We start from the raw sequence: 19,209 nt of genomic DNA, 5'->3' as shown, positions 1-19,209 counted from the left end.
CGAAAAAAGAAAAGAAAAAACAGTTGTATCGGTGGGAACTAGTGATAATATGAGCAGACGTATGTAGGGCAGGTCTGATTATGCGAGTTATGTGACTCTACTCTCGCGAGTATTGGCACATAATATGTACGAGGCTAAGGCATGGTTCCAGCTAAAAAGTAAAATTAATGGTTGCCTACTGACCTTCTAAAATAAAAAAGGACAACACCAAATCGCGATCATGGAAAATGGACTCAATTAAAAGTGAAAAAATAAATAAAAATGACTGTTTAGTTTTCAAGCAGATAAAAGTCACCTCCATTCATCACCATGGTTAGACTGTTTGAATTGATTAGATCAAATTCTATTTACCCGAGTTCATGGTAATTTTACTCATTTACTGGCCATTTAGTGCATAACACGTCTCTCTCTCTCTCTCGTCGGGAGCTCCCTGAAAACAACGAGGGACAGAGAGGAAAAGAGAAGAAAAAAAAGAGCACGAGTCTGAACATTCGTTTTGTCACCTCTCTGATGGAACGTTGTAGATTGGACATTGGAAGTTCGGAATCGTTGAATACACTTTTTTTTTTTTTTTTTTTTCTCTCTTCTGAGGTCCCTCCCTATATATATCTCTCTCTCTGTGCAGTCTCTTTCAAGCAGTCTATGGCACATAGCACGCGCTGCAGGCACTGTTTTCCAACTCTAAACTAAAATATACAAGACCCCATAACCTAACACAAATTAATTACCATAAAGTAATAGCCAAGGAATGAATCTTGAAGAGTTTAAAAACTCTTGATGTATATCTGATGGACATGTGCACTTCAATTTTAATACTCACCCTTGTCCTTCTTCTCGGTGGACGCCATTCTTTCTGGTGATGGTGAAGAAAAAGATACGCATGGGGAAATTCAGTAGAGAAAAGACACTCGAAATTCTAAAGTTGATTTTGACCCTATCCGCTTGTGTATCCATCATATTTTCACTTTCTGTTTAGTGGCATGGGATGGGGCCCCATATGCATTTGGCAAAATATTAAACCAAAAACTGTTAATGCCCCTATACTATTATATATTTACATTTCTTTATTCAGATTAGATAAATGGTTCTAGTTCATGCTGAGGCAAATCAAGCTTGAAACAAGGGTGCCATGATGTTAAAGGGATAATCATACTCTTAAGATGTTTCTTTTCTTTTTCTCTCTGTCTTTCCTCGTAATCATTACGCTAAGATGATGATATATATGTGGGATTATATAAATCTTTGTTATGACCGACTCTTGAAAATATGTAATGTTTTTACAACTTCTTTCCAGTTGTGAAAAGTTTGTATAGAAGTTAGTTGTGATGAGAAGAACACCAGAAAGGCAAAGGCAAAGGCAATGTTGGTGGGGGAGTGGGACTCAATATGAAAATGTTGGTTGGGGTTTGTGCATAGTGCCTTTATTTTTTTTTTTTGTAGGCTTTTTCCTTTTGTCTCTACAAAATTGTTGGTTGTAGCTTGGTAAAAAGAAATGTATCGCATAGGAAGAATTCCTTGGCAGGCACGATTGAAAATTGTTCTCCGACATGCTCGAGTGGAAATCATTCCCCTGTTGACCCCATCATCAACTCTCTATTAGACACTGTATGTGTGCTTTTTTTTTTTTTTTTTTTTTTTTTTTTTTTTTTTTCAGGTTTCATATTGCAATCTTCCTTTTTATTTTTTAAAGAGTCTGATTTTCTTTCTTTTTTGAATTGTGAAATTTATTTTGATTTCTGTGTTTTCTATCATGATTATTAGATGAAAAAGTCGTTTGAGAGATAAGAAATATATATATATATATATATATTTTTGGATTAAAAACTTCTAATTTTTATATATAATTATTTTTACATACACTTTATGCACTCCATTAATATTGGGCTGCTTTATTTATTTTTTAATATAAAATAACTTTTAACATATATTTCAAGTTTCCATATTTTCCTAGAAAAATTTTCTCAATGATTTTTAAAAAGAAAGTCTCTTTGTTCAAGAATAGTAGCTTAATGCTACCATATATGATGTTATGCGTTCTAAGCTTGTTCTCCCATATATTTAATTTATTTATTTATTTATTGGGACTCGATGCTTTGTGACCATCTCGCATTAGATATTGGTTTTGACATCAACATTTAAAAATCCCGCTCCATTAATTAAGTTTCCATTAATTCCTTTTTTTCCTCCCAAAGCAAACTTTTTAGACAGCCGATCCATTCAACCGATTAAAAAACGCCAATTTTATAAACTAAAAACACATTTCCAACCTACAATAAGATAATTGATGGTGTGTGTTGTGTTGTGTCTGCATTATCTCAGCTTGAACATTTTCCCATTTGCTTTCCTATTTCCCCTCTCAAGTCTGCCACATTAAGACAATTTAGTCTGTTATTCCATGTTTGTTTTCTTAGAAACAAGGTAAGGTAAGGTCTCATTCTATGGAGAAATGCGCAAGAACCATATACCCATTATATTGGTAGAGGCCCTTTTCTTTTTCCTTCTCACTTTTACCAGAGAGTGTACAGTTATCTTACTGTTTGTATTGTACCAAAAACAAAGTACATCTTTGTAGCATTTTGGGTTGCTTTTGAGTTAACAGAACAAACAAATAAAAGTAATGAGAAGTGGTGATGATATAGCTGGTTGGGAAGTGTGCTAGAACGGGAAGGAAGCCTGAAGCTCAATGCTCATGTAATCTTTTCTCGACTCTTTGAAATGGAAGAAAAAGTCGCACTTTTTCTCTTTCTGCAACCTTTTTCCCCCCCAACTCAAAGAGCCCTTTTGTGAGATGAATCTGTTTTTATTGTATTCAAGGATAAAGCTAGCTGACTTTTTACATAAATAATACCATTTCATTCCTATTTTTGGCCTAGACATGCATGTTAAAACATCACAATTGCGCCTCAATCCATGAACCACAATCTTTGATTATCTGACTAAAAAATCTAAGAGCATGGTGTTGTATGAATTCAATGTGTCACCTTTTGGAGAAACAAATAAATGAAAGGAAATTCATGCTGGTATGATTGAGCCTCTTCTTTTTCTAGCAAAAATCTTGCAAGTTTATGATTTCATGCATTATAAGAATGTTTGTTGGTTCATCATTGTATGACTCAAAAGTGAAGGGCAGGAACTTTGGGTAAATTAAGAAACTTGACAAAGGAGAAAAAGATGGAAAACACTATTTACAAGAAGATGACAGAAACTTCAACATGGAACTAAAAATGAAAATTGAATTTGGGGAGAAGGGCAATTGCATGACGTATAGAATGAATAGAGTTTCACCATTTTAGACTGCTTGCCTGGGACTGCGTGAATGGGGAAAGAGGAGATCTAATCTCTGAGTTTATGCAACCAATTTTGTTATTTGTGAAAAAGTTTCTGCAAAAGTAAGAAAATACGTTAGGTAATAAAGTGAGGGTAATAAAGAGAGAAGCTTTGCTCTCGTAATGCCTTCTGCTATCGGTCCATTTCCTTCTCAGGTTCCGTGGCCCATAGGACCCTTTCACACCACACACACTCGGATAGAGAGAGAGGGAGAGAAACAGACTCGTGAAGGTTTTGGCTTGAGCATGAGGAAAAGAATCTTCAGATATGAGACAAAAAAAATGCCCATTTGATATGTTAAACAAAGTAAATAGTAAATCCGACTGTATTCGATATACCCTACAGGGAATCGAGATTGCTTTTCGTATTACATCATATGCTTTTCACAGCAGTAATTCAGGTTTTGGCTAATTTTAAGGCTGACAATTCTCTTCTTGTGTTCTTTGTTGCTTTTGCTGGATTCTCGCGCATGTACAAGGAATTTGATGAACTTCTTTTTGCTGATTTTGATTATTTGCACACAGAATGCAACGTCCATGATATCATCATTGACTGTGTTAAGCACAGGATGGATTCAAGAAAGCAAGCTGAAGTACCGAGTAGGGATAAAGATTTGAATTTAGATTTGCACTCGTACTTTTGGGGATATATTATTTAGTGAATAAAGCCAAAATTGTTTTGGGAAAACCAAAAAGAACGTAGGCTTTGCTTCTTTTTACTGACATTAGCCTCTGAAGTCATAATTGTTGGTATACTTTTACTCAAACAAAAATAATTTTCTGACTATTTTTTAGAGATATATAATTACACTCAATTGTCACATTTTTTTACCCATTTGATATGGAAAAACAGAAGGTATTGTTTGGCAAAAGCTCCTTTATGTGGAACAGTTGCATTGTATGACCCTATCAAAGTTTCCAAGCAGTACAAAGAAGATTTTGGCCAACTCCATCCATGGCATTGGTGTAACACAAAAAACAGAAACAGTAAAAGCCTCTAACTTCTGTGAATAACTTCAAGACTTCAAAGCACATTGTGTCCTTCATTTTCAGAATTAGTCTACACCCACTTAAGAGGGACGAGAGAGAGAGGGAGGAGGGGCCCAAGCTCCTACTGTCATCTGGGTCTCATACATCACTTTCAGGTTTCAGCTCCAAGTCCTTCTGAGGGACAAAAGTTCAAATAATACTAATTACCCACAAAAAAAAAAAAAAAAAACTCCTGCCTTTATAATTTGTATAACTCCCCCCACTGGGCAACATCTTAAGCTGCCCCTCTCTCTCAAAACTCTCTCTAGGTGCTTTGCTCCTCGGTTGGACCATGCTTTCTCTACTACCATGGAAAACCATAATAATGGCTGTAGCTTTGCTTCAGCTATATTTTTTCATAGAAGCAGAATCTTTTCCTTCTCTGTTTGATAGAATTGACAGGTTACCTGGTCAACCTCAAGTCGGGTTCCAGCAGTATTCGGGTTATGTGACCGTTGACGATAAAAAACAGAGAGCTCTGTTTTACTACTTTGCTGAAGCAGAGGTGGATCCAGCGTCCAAACCTCTTGTTCTCTGGCTTAATGGAGGTCCCAATTTTCTCACTTACAATATAAATTTTTTCCTTGTTACAAAGAGAGGCATTAAGCTTATTCGGATTTTGAATGCATGGATTTTGCTTTTTCAGGACCTGGTTGTTCTTCTTTAGGAGTGGGGGCATTTTCTGAAAATGGACCATTTAGGCCTCGTGGGGACGTCCTTGTCGGGAACCAATATAGCTGGAACAGAGGTAAGTAAATCCATTCATTTGTATTAGAGATTTCTTTCGAGTTTTTTTTTGTTTGGATTCCTGGGTAAAGAGCTATTCTGATCTTTAGCATATATGCTCACTCATTTGCAGAAGCAAATATGTTGTATTTGGAGTCACCTATTGGAGTTGGTTTCTCTTATGCAACTGATTCCTCCTCTGATGAGACTGTAAACGACAAGATCACAGGTAAGTTTTACCAATTCGATTGTTCTATACTTACTTTGGAACTTTCAACCAACCTTCTTTTCCTTTTCTACTTTTCTTTATTTTCTTCCCAATTTTTTTTTTTTCGTTGAAGTCTTGCAAGAAAAGAAAGATAAACCCATTTTTTGTTCAAGAATGCTTTCATAATCGAAGAAGAAACAAAGTTTCTACGGCGAAGATTCAAGTCAACTTTTTTCTTTTTCTCTCTCTTCCCTTTTTTTTATTTTTTGGGATATCCCTTGTTCTCCATCGGAAACTCTTTTGATTTCTTTCCACACAAAGTGGCTAAAAAAGTTAGTTACTACAGAAAGGTTCACTAGTAATCTTTCACTTTACAGTTATGCTATGTTCGATGCTTACTGTTTGTGTTTTGTTTTTCTCAGAGTTGACGAAAGTTCACCTTTAGAAGTTCCCTTTGATTTCTGAAACTTTATCTTTGTCGTTGTCATTTACAGCAAGGGACAATCTGGTGTTCTTGAGAAAATGGTTTGATAGATTCCCACTATACAGGAACAGAAGTTTGTTCATTACGGGGGAGAGCTATGCTGGTATTCTTTCGTTGTTCAATATGAATGTATCAATTTCTCAGTCACCCAGATTAAGAGGAATGGAGACTAACTTCTTCTCTTTTACGGCCTTATCCAGGTCATTATGTTCCCCAACTAGCAGAACTCATGCTTCAATACAACAAGAAGGAGAAGTTGTTCAATTTGAAAGGCATTGCTGTTAGTATATTCCCAATCTTTATGAGACTTTCAGTTTGCCCATAAATTCTCTTTCTAAGATAATTTTTTCCTCTAATTGCAGTTGGGTAATCCGGTTCTAGAATTCGCCACAGACTTCAATTCAAGGGCCGAGTACTTCTGGTCTCATGGATTGATATCAGACTCGACATACAAATTATTCACTTCCGTCTGTAACTATTCTCGGTATGTGAGTGAATATTACAGAGGCAATGTTTCTTCTATTTGTTCAAGGGTGATGAGACAAGTTAGTGGAGAAACCAGTAGATTTGTGGACAAGTATGACGTTACCCTTGATGTCTGTGTATCATCTGTGTTCTCACAATCCAAAGTCCTCAGTCCTCAGGTGAGTAACTCTTTCGTTTTTCTGTCCTTTTTCATCCACAAAATATTGGATTCCATCTTTGAATTGCCTCTACGTTCAAGTACAAATAACCCATTCATTCTGGTTTTCTTTATCTGACAGCAAGTTGGCGAGACAATAGATGTCTGCGTGGAAGATGAAATAGTGAATTATCTAAACAGAAGAGACGTGCAGATGGCTCTTCATGCACGTCTTGTAGGAGTACGTCAATGGGCAGTTTGCAGCAAGTAATTCTCTTCTAAAAGAACCGTCTACTATGTTATAGGAAAACAAAAGAGCTGGGGAATATCAATTAGACGATCTTTCTTTAATTTTTAATTATTATAAGCACTGTAATATTAGTTCAAGCAATTGGTCAAGTGCTTCATTATTATCCTGTGCAAGACTTTGTCTGAAAGGGAAATGAAGTATAGAAGTTTTACACAAACCTTTGGCTGTCTGGGGGTATTTTGCTTCATCAAGTTCTTTAACGACTTCTTTTCTACCATGTTTATTGCAGTATCCTCGATTATGAGCTGCTTGACTTGGAAATTCCAACGATCTCAATCATCGGAAAATTCATTAAGGCAGGAATTCCGGTCTTGGTTTACAGGTAGATGCATCTCACCATTAATTCCCTTTTCATATTTTCAAGTTACCGACATTATAATAGGAAAAAAGAGAAAAAGAAAACCTTTTTATCTTGGAGATTATTGTAATCGGCTACGCATTAATCTTCACATCACAGTGGCGACCAAGATTCTGTCATCCCTTTGACTGGAAGTCGAACTTTAGTTCATAGACTAGCGGAGGAATTAGGACTGAAGACTACTGTGCCGTACAGAGTTTGGTTTGAAGGGCAGCAGGTGACTCCTCAACCGTTGAAGACTACTCAATCTCAATAATTACTAGGTGTTACTACTGAGAAGTTTGTTTATCTAAAAAGATTCTCATTGTCTTTTCCCTTCAGGTTGGTGGCTGGACTCAAGTTTATGGTAATATTCTTTCATTTGCCACCATCAGAGGGGCGTCCCATGAAGCTCCATTCTCACAGCCAGAGCGATCACTTGTGTTGTTCAAGTCATTTTTAGTCGGCCAGCCTCTTCCAGCAGCATTTTGATCTACTGGTTAGATCTCTTATCGGATATCAGAATCTGTAAGTAAAGTTTGATTGTAAAAGATTAATCATCTGAGAGTGGAAACTGCAGTTTTTTGTTTGTTGGGGTCCTTGGGGTTTGTCCATGCTGTGGAATGTGCAAGAATTATGTAAAGATCTCGAGTGAAAGGGAAAACAAGTGTTCCTTTGGTTCTTTTGTAGTTGCTATATGTTTTTATCACAATTTAAATAAATTATTAATTCAAAATTTTATGACCAATACAAGAGATTGTAACATCTATCTATTACTAATAATAATGTGTCATACTTTACTCCTATTTAGCCGTGTCATCTAGTCACAATAAATTAATATGAAAATACCCTTGCAATGATGTACAAAGTTACAGTCATGTAAAACCTGTCGTATGCATGGGTACTACATAGGATGTTGGCAATACCAAAAACTCGGTTCCATGTCTAATCAAAAGAGGAAAAGGCATTACAGCTGGCCTTGCATGGGATGTGGACATTGGACAATACTTAACATATTGCTGTTGATGAACATTGAGCAATACCAATTTTTTAGACAGAAGAAAACTCTCATTTGTCAGCACTCATAATGGAGAGACCAAAAAAGACCAGAACAAAACTTCTCCACTGTCTTTTTTACACCTTATGTAACAGCACCCAAACTCTACTCTTAAGAAGCCTTTCAACTCCTTAGGAACGTTATCTTTAACAAAATACACATTTCAAATGCACCCGATTCCATCTTTTGCAATGCAATTAACTTCCATCTATGTATAACATAGACAGAAGCCACTCATAGCGTCCATCAAGTAAGATCAAGGCAAACTCTTCCTTTACTCCCCACCACCAAGTAAGAATCCGAGTTTAAATCAAACACAGATCAAGTTTAACCAATTTCATAGATTCAAACCATCGGGCACAGTTTTCATTTCAGTCTTAGAATTTGTTCCCCACCCGTAGCAAGAAGAGAATCCAGCTAGGAAACACCCAATCAGAATTTTGGATAATGCCAGCACCTCCACATAGACCTGAATTTCTAAAAGAACTGTCATCCACATTTAACTTCACTTAAACCTTGCAGTGACTCTAGTTATTTCAAAGTATGCACCGCATATAGCCTATAGACCAAGCTGCTTAAAGGCAGCTGGATCATAACAACCCAACTTCTCAACTCTTGGCACTTTAGACATCAACTCACCCAAAATAGGCTTTACTCTCGCAAAACGGCCATCCATCCTAGCAAGACAAATTTTTTATCCAAGGACACCAACTAAGGAACAAAGGGAGAAAAACAACAGCTAACCCAACCAATCCCAAAATGAAAGTTGAGTTGGTCCTCAGCACTGTGAATTCGCTTATGCTTCTGTGGACCTATAATTCTATGTAACATGCAATTTGTGCTTAATTAACTAGACGATGTACAAATTGACGATGCAATTATGGTAAAAGGAAATCAGAGCTTTTACAAACACCTCATCAAATTCATTAAATATATATAAAATATATATATATATACATATAAAACATATTGAATAGTTATGTATTATTTTTAATTAAATATTTCAATTATTCTCCTATGGCTGCGACTAGTAAGTTTAAATGCTGACATGTTCTCGCGTTGAGAAGGTGAATCTTCTTCAATATTACTAGAAGTTATTGTCAGATTCCAACTATGCAAATAGCACTAGGAAATAATAAGTGGAGGCAATTTAGGGAAATGAACTTCATTAGTTATGTATTCTTAAACGTCATTACACCACTGTAATACACTTTCTGCCTTCTTAAGAACTCCTAGAGGAAGGGGAAACGACAGTTGGAGCTTCTACCTGCATTTTCAAACAATTGAACTCCAAAGCCAATATGGGTTTTGACAACATCACAGACATGATGAGATTTTGTCCATTATCTATGTGCTCCTTAGCTGTAGAGTCCATGGTATTGCATCCACGTTGATCTGAATAATGCGCACCATCATGATACAGTTTAGGACTTGGGCCTGATACTACTGCTGGCTTCACTGCTCTAACCCTACATCAGAAATTGGTCAGGAAGTAATCACAATAAAATGCTGACATTTGAAGTAAAACAAACAAATATAAATTTACAGCCAAAAAGCAGGTATAAATTCATTTTCGTGGGTGTATCATGTTAGGCTAGAGGATCTTCCAAACGAGGTATAAATTCATTGTGATGCTTGAACAGCACAAAACGTAGCTTGGAGAGAGAGAGAGAACCTGCACTCAATCTGGCAAGAGTACTTGAGAAGGTTGGGATTATGCTCTGTATGGCCACTGCAATTTCACAACACAGGAATATTAGCTGTAACAAGGTAAGGAGCCCTACAATAAAAGCCTCGGAAAAACTTACCTATAACTTGGAAGTGAAAGTTTGATGGCCGGCCCCATCCACTTGTCATTCAATGCAGGCACTGTCATCACCAAGCTAAAAAATGATGACAAAATCATTCACAAGTATGAAAACAATATTAAGAGATATATGAGGATCGTGACATCTCCACTTGGTAGTATGATACAATGTTGTTAGATGGAAGAAGAGATAGGACCAGGAGAGGGCATCTAGCCAACAAAAGGAGGAGTGAAGTAATAGATCAGTTAAGCAATAGTAGCCTAAAGAAAGGAATGTTGCAATGCCATAGACAAGTGATTGAGCAATTCCTGATCATAATGATTGTTTGACTTCTTCCCACCTACCTAAGCCTCTGCTAACACAGGTATAGTGCTTCCCAGAAAAAAGTTACCAGTCAAACAAGCCAACAAACTCAACATAAGCAAAGCAAGATTGAGCATATATAAGCTAGAAGGAGCAACAAGGCCTACAGAAGCTTGCTATCATGAAGGACCAACTAAGAAGTCCATACTAGTGTTCCTAATGAGGAATAGCTATCCATGTTCACAGAGGACAACTTTAAGAGGAGTGGTATCAGAATGGAAATTAAAATTCTTTAAATACACTCAAATATCTCTAAGATGGTGGTATCAGAAAAATGGTGGAATCAAAGGAACTTGAAGATATGAAGAGCAGTCCATTGGTGAGGATGGTGGCAAGGGTGAGTTCCGGTGTGGTGATGATACTCCTAGTTTGGGTTCATTACTTCAAATGTTGAGAAATTAAGCCAAGGAGCAATATGATCCTATGAATTGCAGATATGGTCTCAAATTAGACTACCTTTTTTTCACACTGTTCAAATTGGTTAGTCCAGAGAATTAAAGAGGGGAAGGGACTTTACAAAAATCTGGATTATGAAATGATAATCTTGTCTGGAACATGAATAAACTATGAAAACGAACTCAAAAGCCAGGGCTTTTTAATAACAACATAATAAAATGAAAGGGCAAATCTTAACTACCATAGTAGCCAGCAGTTCTCAATGGAATCAATTTATCCAACTCACCAACAGTTGTCAGGTTGATGTTACAGGTATCTTTTGTATCAAGATCATCCCATTCGGTCACTTGAACATTCATATGGTCTCTTGGACTATCAAAAGCAGCACCCATACCAATCGCGTTTAAAAAACCAATGTCTTTATTCTTTGGTTGTGCTGTCATTGCCGTGATACTCTGCTTGAACGGACATCATATTAGAAAGAACATCCAATTAAATGCCCATTATGTTAAGAATGACTATATGCATACATAATGGAAAAACCATATAGTTATTTCACCTTTAAAATATTATGCAAGGAAAAATGTTTGACATTGACTCTTTTAAGCATCATAAAAGCGACAAAAAAAGTATGTAGCTTAGGGAATACCTTCGAAAACCTGGCAATCTGACTTGGAAGCCCGACTTCCTGAAAAGGGAAATTAAAACAAAATTATTTTTGATTAGTAATTAATAAAGAGAGGAAATGTGACTGCTTTAGACTCAAAGTACACTCATGCTATTGTGGAACATCCTGATGTCAAATTGTGGTAGACAATAGGGAAGTGGGGAATGCTATGGGTTTCCTACACTATATGTGGATGGAAAAAATTGAAGTAATCAACTCCCATCAGAAAGGGCCATAACTTGTTTCTGGTTTGCTTCAGTAACAAGTGTCGTGAAAGCATAACCTATTTAAGTTTTTACATCATCGACTTGTAGGACCAGCCAACATCTATATATGGTGTGTGTGTGTGTGTGTCCATGAACAGCATAACAATGTTGTACAAAAACTCGTGACTTTTAATCGTGTTAAGATTTGAATTTGGACCCAAAAATCTACAAACCCCACCTTTCTTCCATGATCACAAGCCTCATTGCTGTTCACAAGCACCTTAGCAGCCCATCTGCTGACAAAAGACAAAGTTGAGAATGCCCACTTCCAACAAAATAACTTTTGAAGGAAAAATCTACAAACAATGAACATTTTATTTAGCAATTTTGATTCAAAACTTTTTCAGAGTAATGGTTAAATTCAGAATTGGCCGACAAGCATGACTTTATACAGTAAGACAATCATTCCTTTTATAATATGATTTATAGAATCAAGGGCACATTCAAGTTGCAAACTTGAGTAATCCAATACAAATGTCTCAATTTCAACAAACCGCCTTCGGTGGTGGACATCACCTAAAATTGGATGAGCCAAGTGAACTTTACTAGCTTCATCAGGACTGATCTGACCGGTCCCAGATTAGAAAAGTATTTCCACAGGATACACTCACAAGCAATTAAAGGCATGAAAAGCCTTTGGTTTTGATGTTAATTAACATAACACTGGCACTTAGTTGAGGTCCCGTGATCAAATTCTTAGGACAAGCATGTGTTCAGGATGTTGGTTGTGCAAGCACATGGGCAAGTCTAGGGTGCACCTAGCTAAAAGGGAAGAAAGTCTATCAATTCATAAGGTGATAATATTTTCTTCTTATTATGAGGTAAGAGATATTGATGCAGAAACATACGCGCAGGATGCTGGTGGGTTCCATGCAAGCCCCGCAATCACAACGAGCTGGTAAAAAAAGAAAATGAGAAGTACCGTTATATGTTAGTCACTATATGAATCACGTTAAAGATCAATTCTTTTTATTTGAATCTTCTTCCTGTAGTAAACTTTGGAAAGTTACCCTTTTCCTGCCATACCATCTCACTCATATCAATCATCTCAATTTTAATGAAATCACCAAAAACTGATTCAACTTCCGACAGCAATAATAATAAACGACCTCATCAAAGACTCCGGCTGGACTGTCATCGTAGCTGGCAAGAAAGAAGCCACCAAGGGTGTACCTGCAATAAACTCAATTTTTTTCAATGCAAAATGAAATTCTTAAACTCTGAAATCACCCCTATCCTTCACAGGAGAATAATAGTGGGAACTCCACCGACCATTTTAATACTAAGTGGTAATGTTCGGTTATGAAACATGATAGCTGGTTTATCTCATCATTTGTTACAGTGATCCCACTAATATTCTCTTATGCGGTGACGTGAGAACCTACAATGGTAGTTAATATAAGTACCCAAAAGCTTCAACTAATCTGAACTCTTTCGGGATGCATGTTCGAGCAGTTTCTGCCTTCACGAGATGGAGTTGGTACAAGGCACTGCGAAGGAACCGAATAATGAAGAAGATAAATTTTGTGGTTTGAGAAAATAGGAAAAGAAAATCAACCAGATAATAGTAATTTTAATTAAAAAAAAGAAAACCCAAAAGTTGGACACTTGCCTGCCTTTGAATATCCACGGGGGCTTTCCGTAGCCTGAGGAACATTTAATTTCTCCTACGTCCATGAGCTCAGACATACTTTGGAGAACTAAAATCCAAGAAAGCAGGAGTAGGAGAAAACAAATTCAAGTGATTTGTGCTCCATCAAAGGATGCCTGATAAAAAACCAAAACAAAAATGAGTGATTTTACTTCTTGAGAAGCAATAGTCCCTTTTGGGGGGGGGGGGCGGCATATGTAACATCTACAGAAACGCATTTCGCGGAGTTTCCATGTAGAGTGTCCTTTGCAAATACAGCGAGCTCCAAAAGAAACCAGCAGCCACTAACATAATCCCATTAAAAATGTGATCTTTAGGCTGTCCCTCCATCAAAGAAGTTGTTCCTAACCCCAACTTAAAGTATTTTAAGGAATTCAGATTTTGGCATCAATAATCGAGAAAAATATAAACGCTTCATTCAACAGTTGCATGACAAAAAATGAGAAAGAGGAAGATGAAGAAGAAGAACATTCCAAAATGCCTATCACAAGAGGACAGAAAGTCACGAAGTCGACCACGAGAGGACAGAAAGTCACAAGAACTAAATTAGGACATCCACGAATAACGTGAGTGGAATTGAACCAGTTCATGTTGAAACAGAGAACACAGATCGACAAAACCAACCTTGCAAAAATGAACACAACAAAGCCATGGCTGCACCCAACAAACCCGCACTAGTTTCAGAAATTTGAAGAAAAGATGAAACCCAGAAGAGAAATTTGCCCGGAAATAATGGAAGAGAGCGAGTGACAGTGAGTGGTACACAGGAAGGCCAAAGGGTACTTAAACAGGGGAGAGACACCACCAGAGATGGGTTTGCTTTATAGTTGATAACTTGATACATCGGTAGACAGTAGCCATCGAAGCGGATAAGATTTTATCCATCGCAATTTCCAAAAGGGCAAAACTATGTTCTTTGGCGCCAACTTAATATCGCAATTCCAGCTCTATTTTAACAGCTTTTGTTTTATTTCATTTTCTATATATTACTTTATAGTTTATACTAATACTCTAATCCGAGTAGTTGAATTCTGATTTCTGTGGGACGAAGATGACGCAATCATGTGAGACGGTGGATCTGATTTTTCTTCTTTTTGGCCCAAATAAGCTTTAGTGGATCCAATTTTCATTTATCTTTTTGTAGATATTTTGTATAAACTATGACGTTCGAAAATATCCCAATTACTTTCTACTTATTTATCTCCTTTAGCCTCTTGGAGAGCACTATAGATTGGCAAATTGGATTGATTGTCTTGAAAAAATTACTCCCAGATGATCATTGGACACATGATTCTTCCGTGTTAAATATATGGACATATAGTGGCTGGTGGGGTGACCCACACATATCCTGGAAACTTTCTGTCCTTTTCCACTGTTTCCGAGCCACTACAAAGCTCCATTCAATAAGATGCCAAAAACGCTCTCTTTTGTTTGGGTAGTTAAAAAAAGTCTCTCTCCTTTTTCCTCCCTTGCTGGAATACCCTGCAAGAAAATCCTCCTTCTCCATTTCTCTTTATTCTTTTCCTTGATACATTAGGAATCTAGCTAATGTATCAAGTCCATCGACGACGATACATGATACCAATGGATTTGAAGATCTCAACTATAATCCACCTCTTCTTCCTCATGAACAGTATAGTCTCGAGAAAGTACATTTTGCTGCCGTTATTCACATAACTTGATGATATTCCTCTATATTGCTACCTTTTTCAGTTAAACTCGCTAGAAAAGAGGAAGCTGGTCTCCCCATCTGGTACACGCTTTTGAATTCCCATCATCCTCAACTTGGCAATACAGCCAACAAATCAGATTATAAAACTGTCACTAATAGCGATCTCTCGCTTTATTTAATGAGAAATGCCAAACCCATACATGGAGCTCCCGACGGTGGTTTTTCGTTCCTTACCCCCCGTTTCCAAGCCATCATTCGATAATATGTCAGAGATGCTCTGTTTTGTTTTAACTAGTAAAAATTCATGAAAGTAGTTGTCTATCATTTATAAAAATATAGTTGCAAGTACAATTATATACTAATTAGCATACTAATTTGATGTAATTAGTTAAAAAGTAGATTTTATTAAAAATAGTGTTAATTTAAATTTTAAATATGAATGAATCAATATTGATATGCAGATTAATACATGACTTTACTTGTATGTAACAAAACTCCTAGTCTTTTTCCTGCCCCTCTAAAATACTCCCCGAGGAAATCCCTCTTTGCCCCTTACTGAGTTTTTGTCAATGTTTTGAATTTGCACTGTACCTACTGTTATGGTTGAAATATTTCGTTTTTGTAATTTAGAAAAGAAAAATGATATAATTCCAACTGTATTACAATTGGTTTACAGCTGTGTATTAAATAATTATTTTTTTATTGTACTTTAAACTGTTGATAGGACAATCATTTTGAATTGAAGTAAAAAATATAATTTTTAAATATGAAGTTGTAGATAAATTGTAGACTAGTCGGTGATGTATCATTGTCCTTTAGAAAAATAGGTTGTTTAATACTGTCCCAAATATCGGCTATACCAGATGATATTTCTGAAAGAATTGGAATCACTCTAGTTTTACTTACGAGAGACGAGTGTAACCTCATTCATATATATAATCAAAGTTATTACAAGAAATAAGAGAAAGATCTGTGTTGGTTACAAGAGTTAAGATTTACAAGAGATTTAAAATATAAAAGGAGGATTATGCCAAGCTGCACCGCAACGTCTTCAACGTAAAGTCGCAATGTCCTCAACATCTCCAACGTCAAGCCGCAAACTATTCAGTTTGAATATTATGGTCCTTATCCTTATCATTCCCTAGCAAACCAGCAAGGAGATCCAACATTGCGAGTTTGTCTCTGAGAAAATAGAACCTATTGGCCGTATGACCCTTGGTAAAAATGTCTGTAGGTTGCAATGAAGAGGGGACGTGTTGTAGGATTATGTATAGGTTTTGTGACGCCTCCAAATTCCGTTTGGGATCGGACGAACATTTGAAGTGTCGAGACATGCAACACAAGATTACCTACCTTTGTTCATGACATATAAGATGCAATGTTCTTAATATGCATATAATATTATACAATATTCGCAACGGATAAATTTTTTTCTTTAACAATACTATCCACCAAATTGAAAATATCTCAAATGCTTAAAACATACTTCATACATAAAGACCCATTGAACAACTAAGATCATAACACTAGTCCAAAATGGTTATCATCCATATAGTACCGGAAATGCAACTCCATCGTATAAATAGTAATTTACGTTAACTACTATATTAACATTGACGTCGCACCATCGCTCAGTCAACTGTGTCTAGTTGGTCAGCTCCTAATCCTTCTTCAGGTCTTGTAACAAGATCTACCATTCAGGGGGAATGGTAGTTGGGACTAGTACAGTGAGATTTGATTACAAATCTCAATAAGTTAATAAAAAACTTCCACACAGACTAATAATGCATGGATGACAATAAAAGTATGAATGCATAATCAAATTCATAAGTAATTAAAGCATAACTTGACGTATAACATAGCATAACTGACATAACTTAAATTAAAATATGAACTGAACTTGACTTGACATGAACTTGATATGAAACTTGACTTAACATAAACTTGCTCTAAAACTTGACTTAACATGAACCTGATCTGAAACTTATTTTTTAACTACTTAAATACATACTCTACAGTTGTTATGACTCCATGTATTCTACGTGTCACAATTGTTGTATCTCACGTAGTACATGCATCACAATTGCTATGACCCCATACTTCATGTGTCACTGTTATTGTGGACATCACGAAACTGAATGTAACTCAAGATGAAACGTGACTGGAATACGAAAGGACAGAAGTCCTGACGTAACATAACGTGACTTGAACATAACTTGAAAGACATGAGCAAATTGAGATAGGGTTATATCGTAACATGACTTAAACATGTAACACGTAATATTTGCAATGTAACAGAAATATACTTAACATAACATACTTGCAATAGTGAACATGACATGACATACATGTAATAGATGACATATTTAACATGATGTACTTGCAATATATAATAATAAATGATAGAATATCTTGTGTAAGAGATGAAACTCATGATAGAATAAATTCTGTGTAACAGACAAATATGTGATAACTTGACATGGCATGACATATATGATAGCACACATACATACACTGTAGTTCTTTTACTTAGCATACATACACAGTAAACTGCTAGTAAGTTAAAATCTAACTTACCTTGATCTTCGTATTTTTTATGAAAACTCAAGCGCGATCATAAGAAATTGTAATTAGTGATTCTAAAAGTTAGAACTAAATCACTAATAATTTGAAATATGGAAAAATACTAACTCAAGAGTAAAATTTTCATTTTACCCTCTACATGTGAGAAAATGACCATTTTACCCCTAACTTAAGGGTTTTGCATGCTAACTCCAAAAGTCACCAAAATTTACATGCCTCATGTAAATTTTATCCTAAACTTAAATATCAATTTAGAAAAATTTAAAACTAATCACAACTATTAAAACTCCATAGGACTGAAATTCTCATATGCTATTTCCAATGATTTTTGTTTCTAATTTGTTTTGATCAACATTTGATCTATGACTTATAAAGATGTGATCTTCAAACCAAACCATCACATGATTTAAAAAGATATCCTAAAACATATATAAGCTTCTAATTCAAGATCACATGATTAAAAATTAACCAAAACATAAATTTAGCCAAGAACATCCACACTTTAGCCTATCTGAATATCTCTTTGCATAAAATTTCATATTTTTGAAACTAATATCAAATATCTTCAAATAATGTTATAACATGTATATAAGAGGTTTAGGATCCTCCAATAAAATTATTAAAGCCATTGGAATAGATTTAAACCACAAAAGATTTAAACTTTCTTAAAATAGAAACTGTTTTTTCTCTTCCAGTTTCTAAGTTTCTAGATCTAAGAAAATATTTCATTAAAACCTTTAACCATGCAATAAATCCTCAACCAATAATCATATACATATGTTAACAATACTCCATAAAAATTTATGACCAAGATCTATCCATTAGCTTAGTCAAAAACTCCAAAATATAACATATTCTTCAGTTTATCTCCCATAATGACCTTTCTAGAGTTTAAATAATATTTGACTGACTAAATGATCTATCCACATAAACTAGAATTAAAAAGGAACAACTTGTATGAATGAGACTTTATGATAAAATATTTACAAAAGTTTCGAAATGTGTGTGCAAAAAAACACCTAAAAGCTGTCCGAGAGAGTGTTTGATTTTCTTTCAATGAAAAGTATAAAGGAAGATGATTTCGTAGGGAGTGGGTGTAACAGCCCGCTAGAAATTCAATTGTAAAATTTCTATTGACTTTAGGAACATCGTGAAGACTCTATAAGTTTTCATGAATCCATTAATCATATAGGTTTTAGTCTAACTATATAGTTAGTGTTATTACTCATTATGGTATCAGAAGTGTTTTTTTGATTATTGGAGATAGTTAGAAGTGTCAAAATGTATTATGGTTTGTGCCATTAGACTCGGAGGATTATTTAAGGTCTTATGGCGTAATAACATTTTTTCATATTTTCGGACGAAACATCTGTTCAAAACTGTAGATATTATTGGATAAAAATATCTTGAGCTAAATTTTGTGGATATTTTGGATAAAAATATCTTGAGTTAATTTTTGTAGATATTATTAGGTAAGAGAGTCCTACACTTAACTCTCACTTCAGGTAAGAGAGTCTTACACTTAACTCTCATTTCGGGTAAGAGAGTCCTACACTTAACTCTCACTCCAGTCTCATCTCTTCCATATCTCATCCATAAGTATCTCCAGCCACCCCTCCCCACGAAATTATCTTCATTTACACTTTTCATTGAAAGAATACCAAACACTCTCTCTCGGACAGCTTTTAGGTATTCTTTTGCACA

At 35.6% G+C, this 19,209-nt stretch overlaps 2 protein-coding genes across 3 annotated transcripts; one reads left to right on the top strand and one right to left on the bottom strand.

The window, feature by feature from the left end:
• Window positions 1-4,573: 4,573 nt before the first annotated feature.
• On the top strand, window positions 4,574-7,790 carry LOC122309812 (serine carboxypeptidase-like 45). Its single transcript, XM_043123478.1, has 10 exons — window positions 4,574-4,903; window positions 5,002-5,103; window positions 5,215-5,310; window positions 5,784-5,876; window positions 5,974-6,053; window positions 6,136-6,417; window positions 6,538-6,662; window positions 6,935-7,027; window positions 7,163-7,280; window positions 7,385-7,790. The coding sequence occupies exons 1-10, from the start codon at window positions 4,648-4,650 to the stop codon at window positions 7,532-7,534; spliced, it is 1,395 nt and encodes a 464-aa protein (XP_042979412.1). The 5' UTR covers window positions 4,574-4,647; the 3' UTR covers window positions 7,535-7,790.
• A 1,458-nt stretch (window positions 7,791-9,248) lies between these two features.
• Window positions 9,249-14,163, bottom strand: LOC122309813 (protein NEOXANTHIN-DEFICIENT 1). Of its 2 annotated transcripts, none has more exons than XM_043123479.1 (11): window positions 13,875-14,163; window positions 13,212-13,366; window positions 13,006-13,089; window positions 12,709-12,772; window positions 12,448-12,494; window positions 11,778-11,895; window positions 11,316-11,354; window positions 10,953-11,121; window positions 9,908-9,968; window positions 9,775-9,831; window positions 9,249-9,568 (listed from the first exon to the last, which is right to left on the bottom strand). In XM_043123479.1, the coding sequence occupies exons 2-11, from the start codon at window positions 13,286-13,288 to the stop codon at window positions 9,322-9,324; spliced, it is 963 nt and encodes a 320-aa protein (XP_042979413.1). In that variant the 5' UTR covers window positions 13,289-13,366; window positions 13,875-14,163; the 3' UTR covers window positions 9,249-9,321. The 2 variants fall into 2 exon arrangements, with proteins under 2 accessions (XP_042979413.1, XP_042979414.1); XM_043123480.1 differs by having other exon boundaries at window positions 11,778-11,832; window positions 13,875-14,151.
• Window positions 14,164-19,209: the final 5,046 nt, after the last annotated feature.

The sequence above is a fragment of the Carya illinoinensis genome, chromosome 5, assembly GCF_018687715.1.
Source record: "Carya illinoinensis cultivar Pawnee chromosome 5, C.illinoinensisPawnee_v1, whole genome shotgun sequence".
Classification (NCBI taxonomy): Eukaryota; Viridiplantae; Streptophyta; class Magnoliopsida; order Fagales; family Juglandaceae; genus Carya; species Carya illinoinensis.
The sequence above is the reverse complement of the archived record's forward strand: the minus strand, read 5'-3'. Positions and strand labels throughout refer to the sequence as shown.

Bases quoted from the DNA above. Each gene is read 5' to 3' on its own strand.
- LOC122309813 (XM_043123479.1), bottom strand. From the start codon at position 13,288: ATGTCTGAGCTCATGGACGTAGGAGAAATTAAATGTTCCTCAGGCTAC. The intron at 11,355-11,777 runs GTGGGGTTTGTA...TTCCCTTTTCAG, and splicing joins CTTGTGATCATGGAAGAAAG to GAAGTCGGGCTTCCAAGTCA. The intron at 9,569-9,774 runs GTTCTCTCTCTC...TTTCTGATGTAG, and splicing joins TCTTGCCAGATTGAGTGCAG to GGTTAGAGCAGTGAAGCCAG.
- LOC122309812 (XM_043123478.1), top strand. From the start codon at position 4,648: ATGCTTTCTCTACTACCATGGAAAACCATAATAATGGCTGTAGCTTTG. The intron at 5,311-5,783 runs GTAAGTTTTACC...TGTCATTTACAG, and splicing joins TGTAAACGACAAGATCACAG to CAAGGGACAATCTGGTGTTC. The intron at 7,281-7,384 runs GTGACTCCTCAA...TTTTCCCTTCAG, and splicing joins TTTGGTTTGAAGGGCAGCAG to GTTGGTGGCTGGACTCAAGT.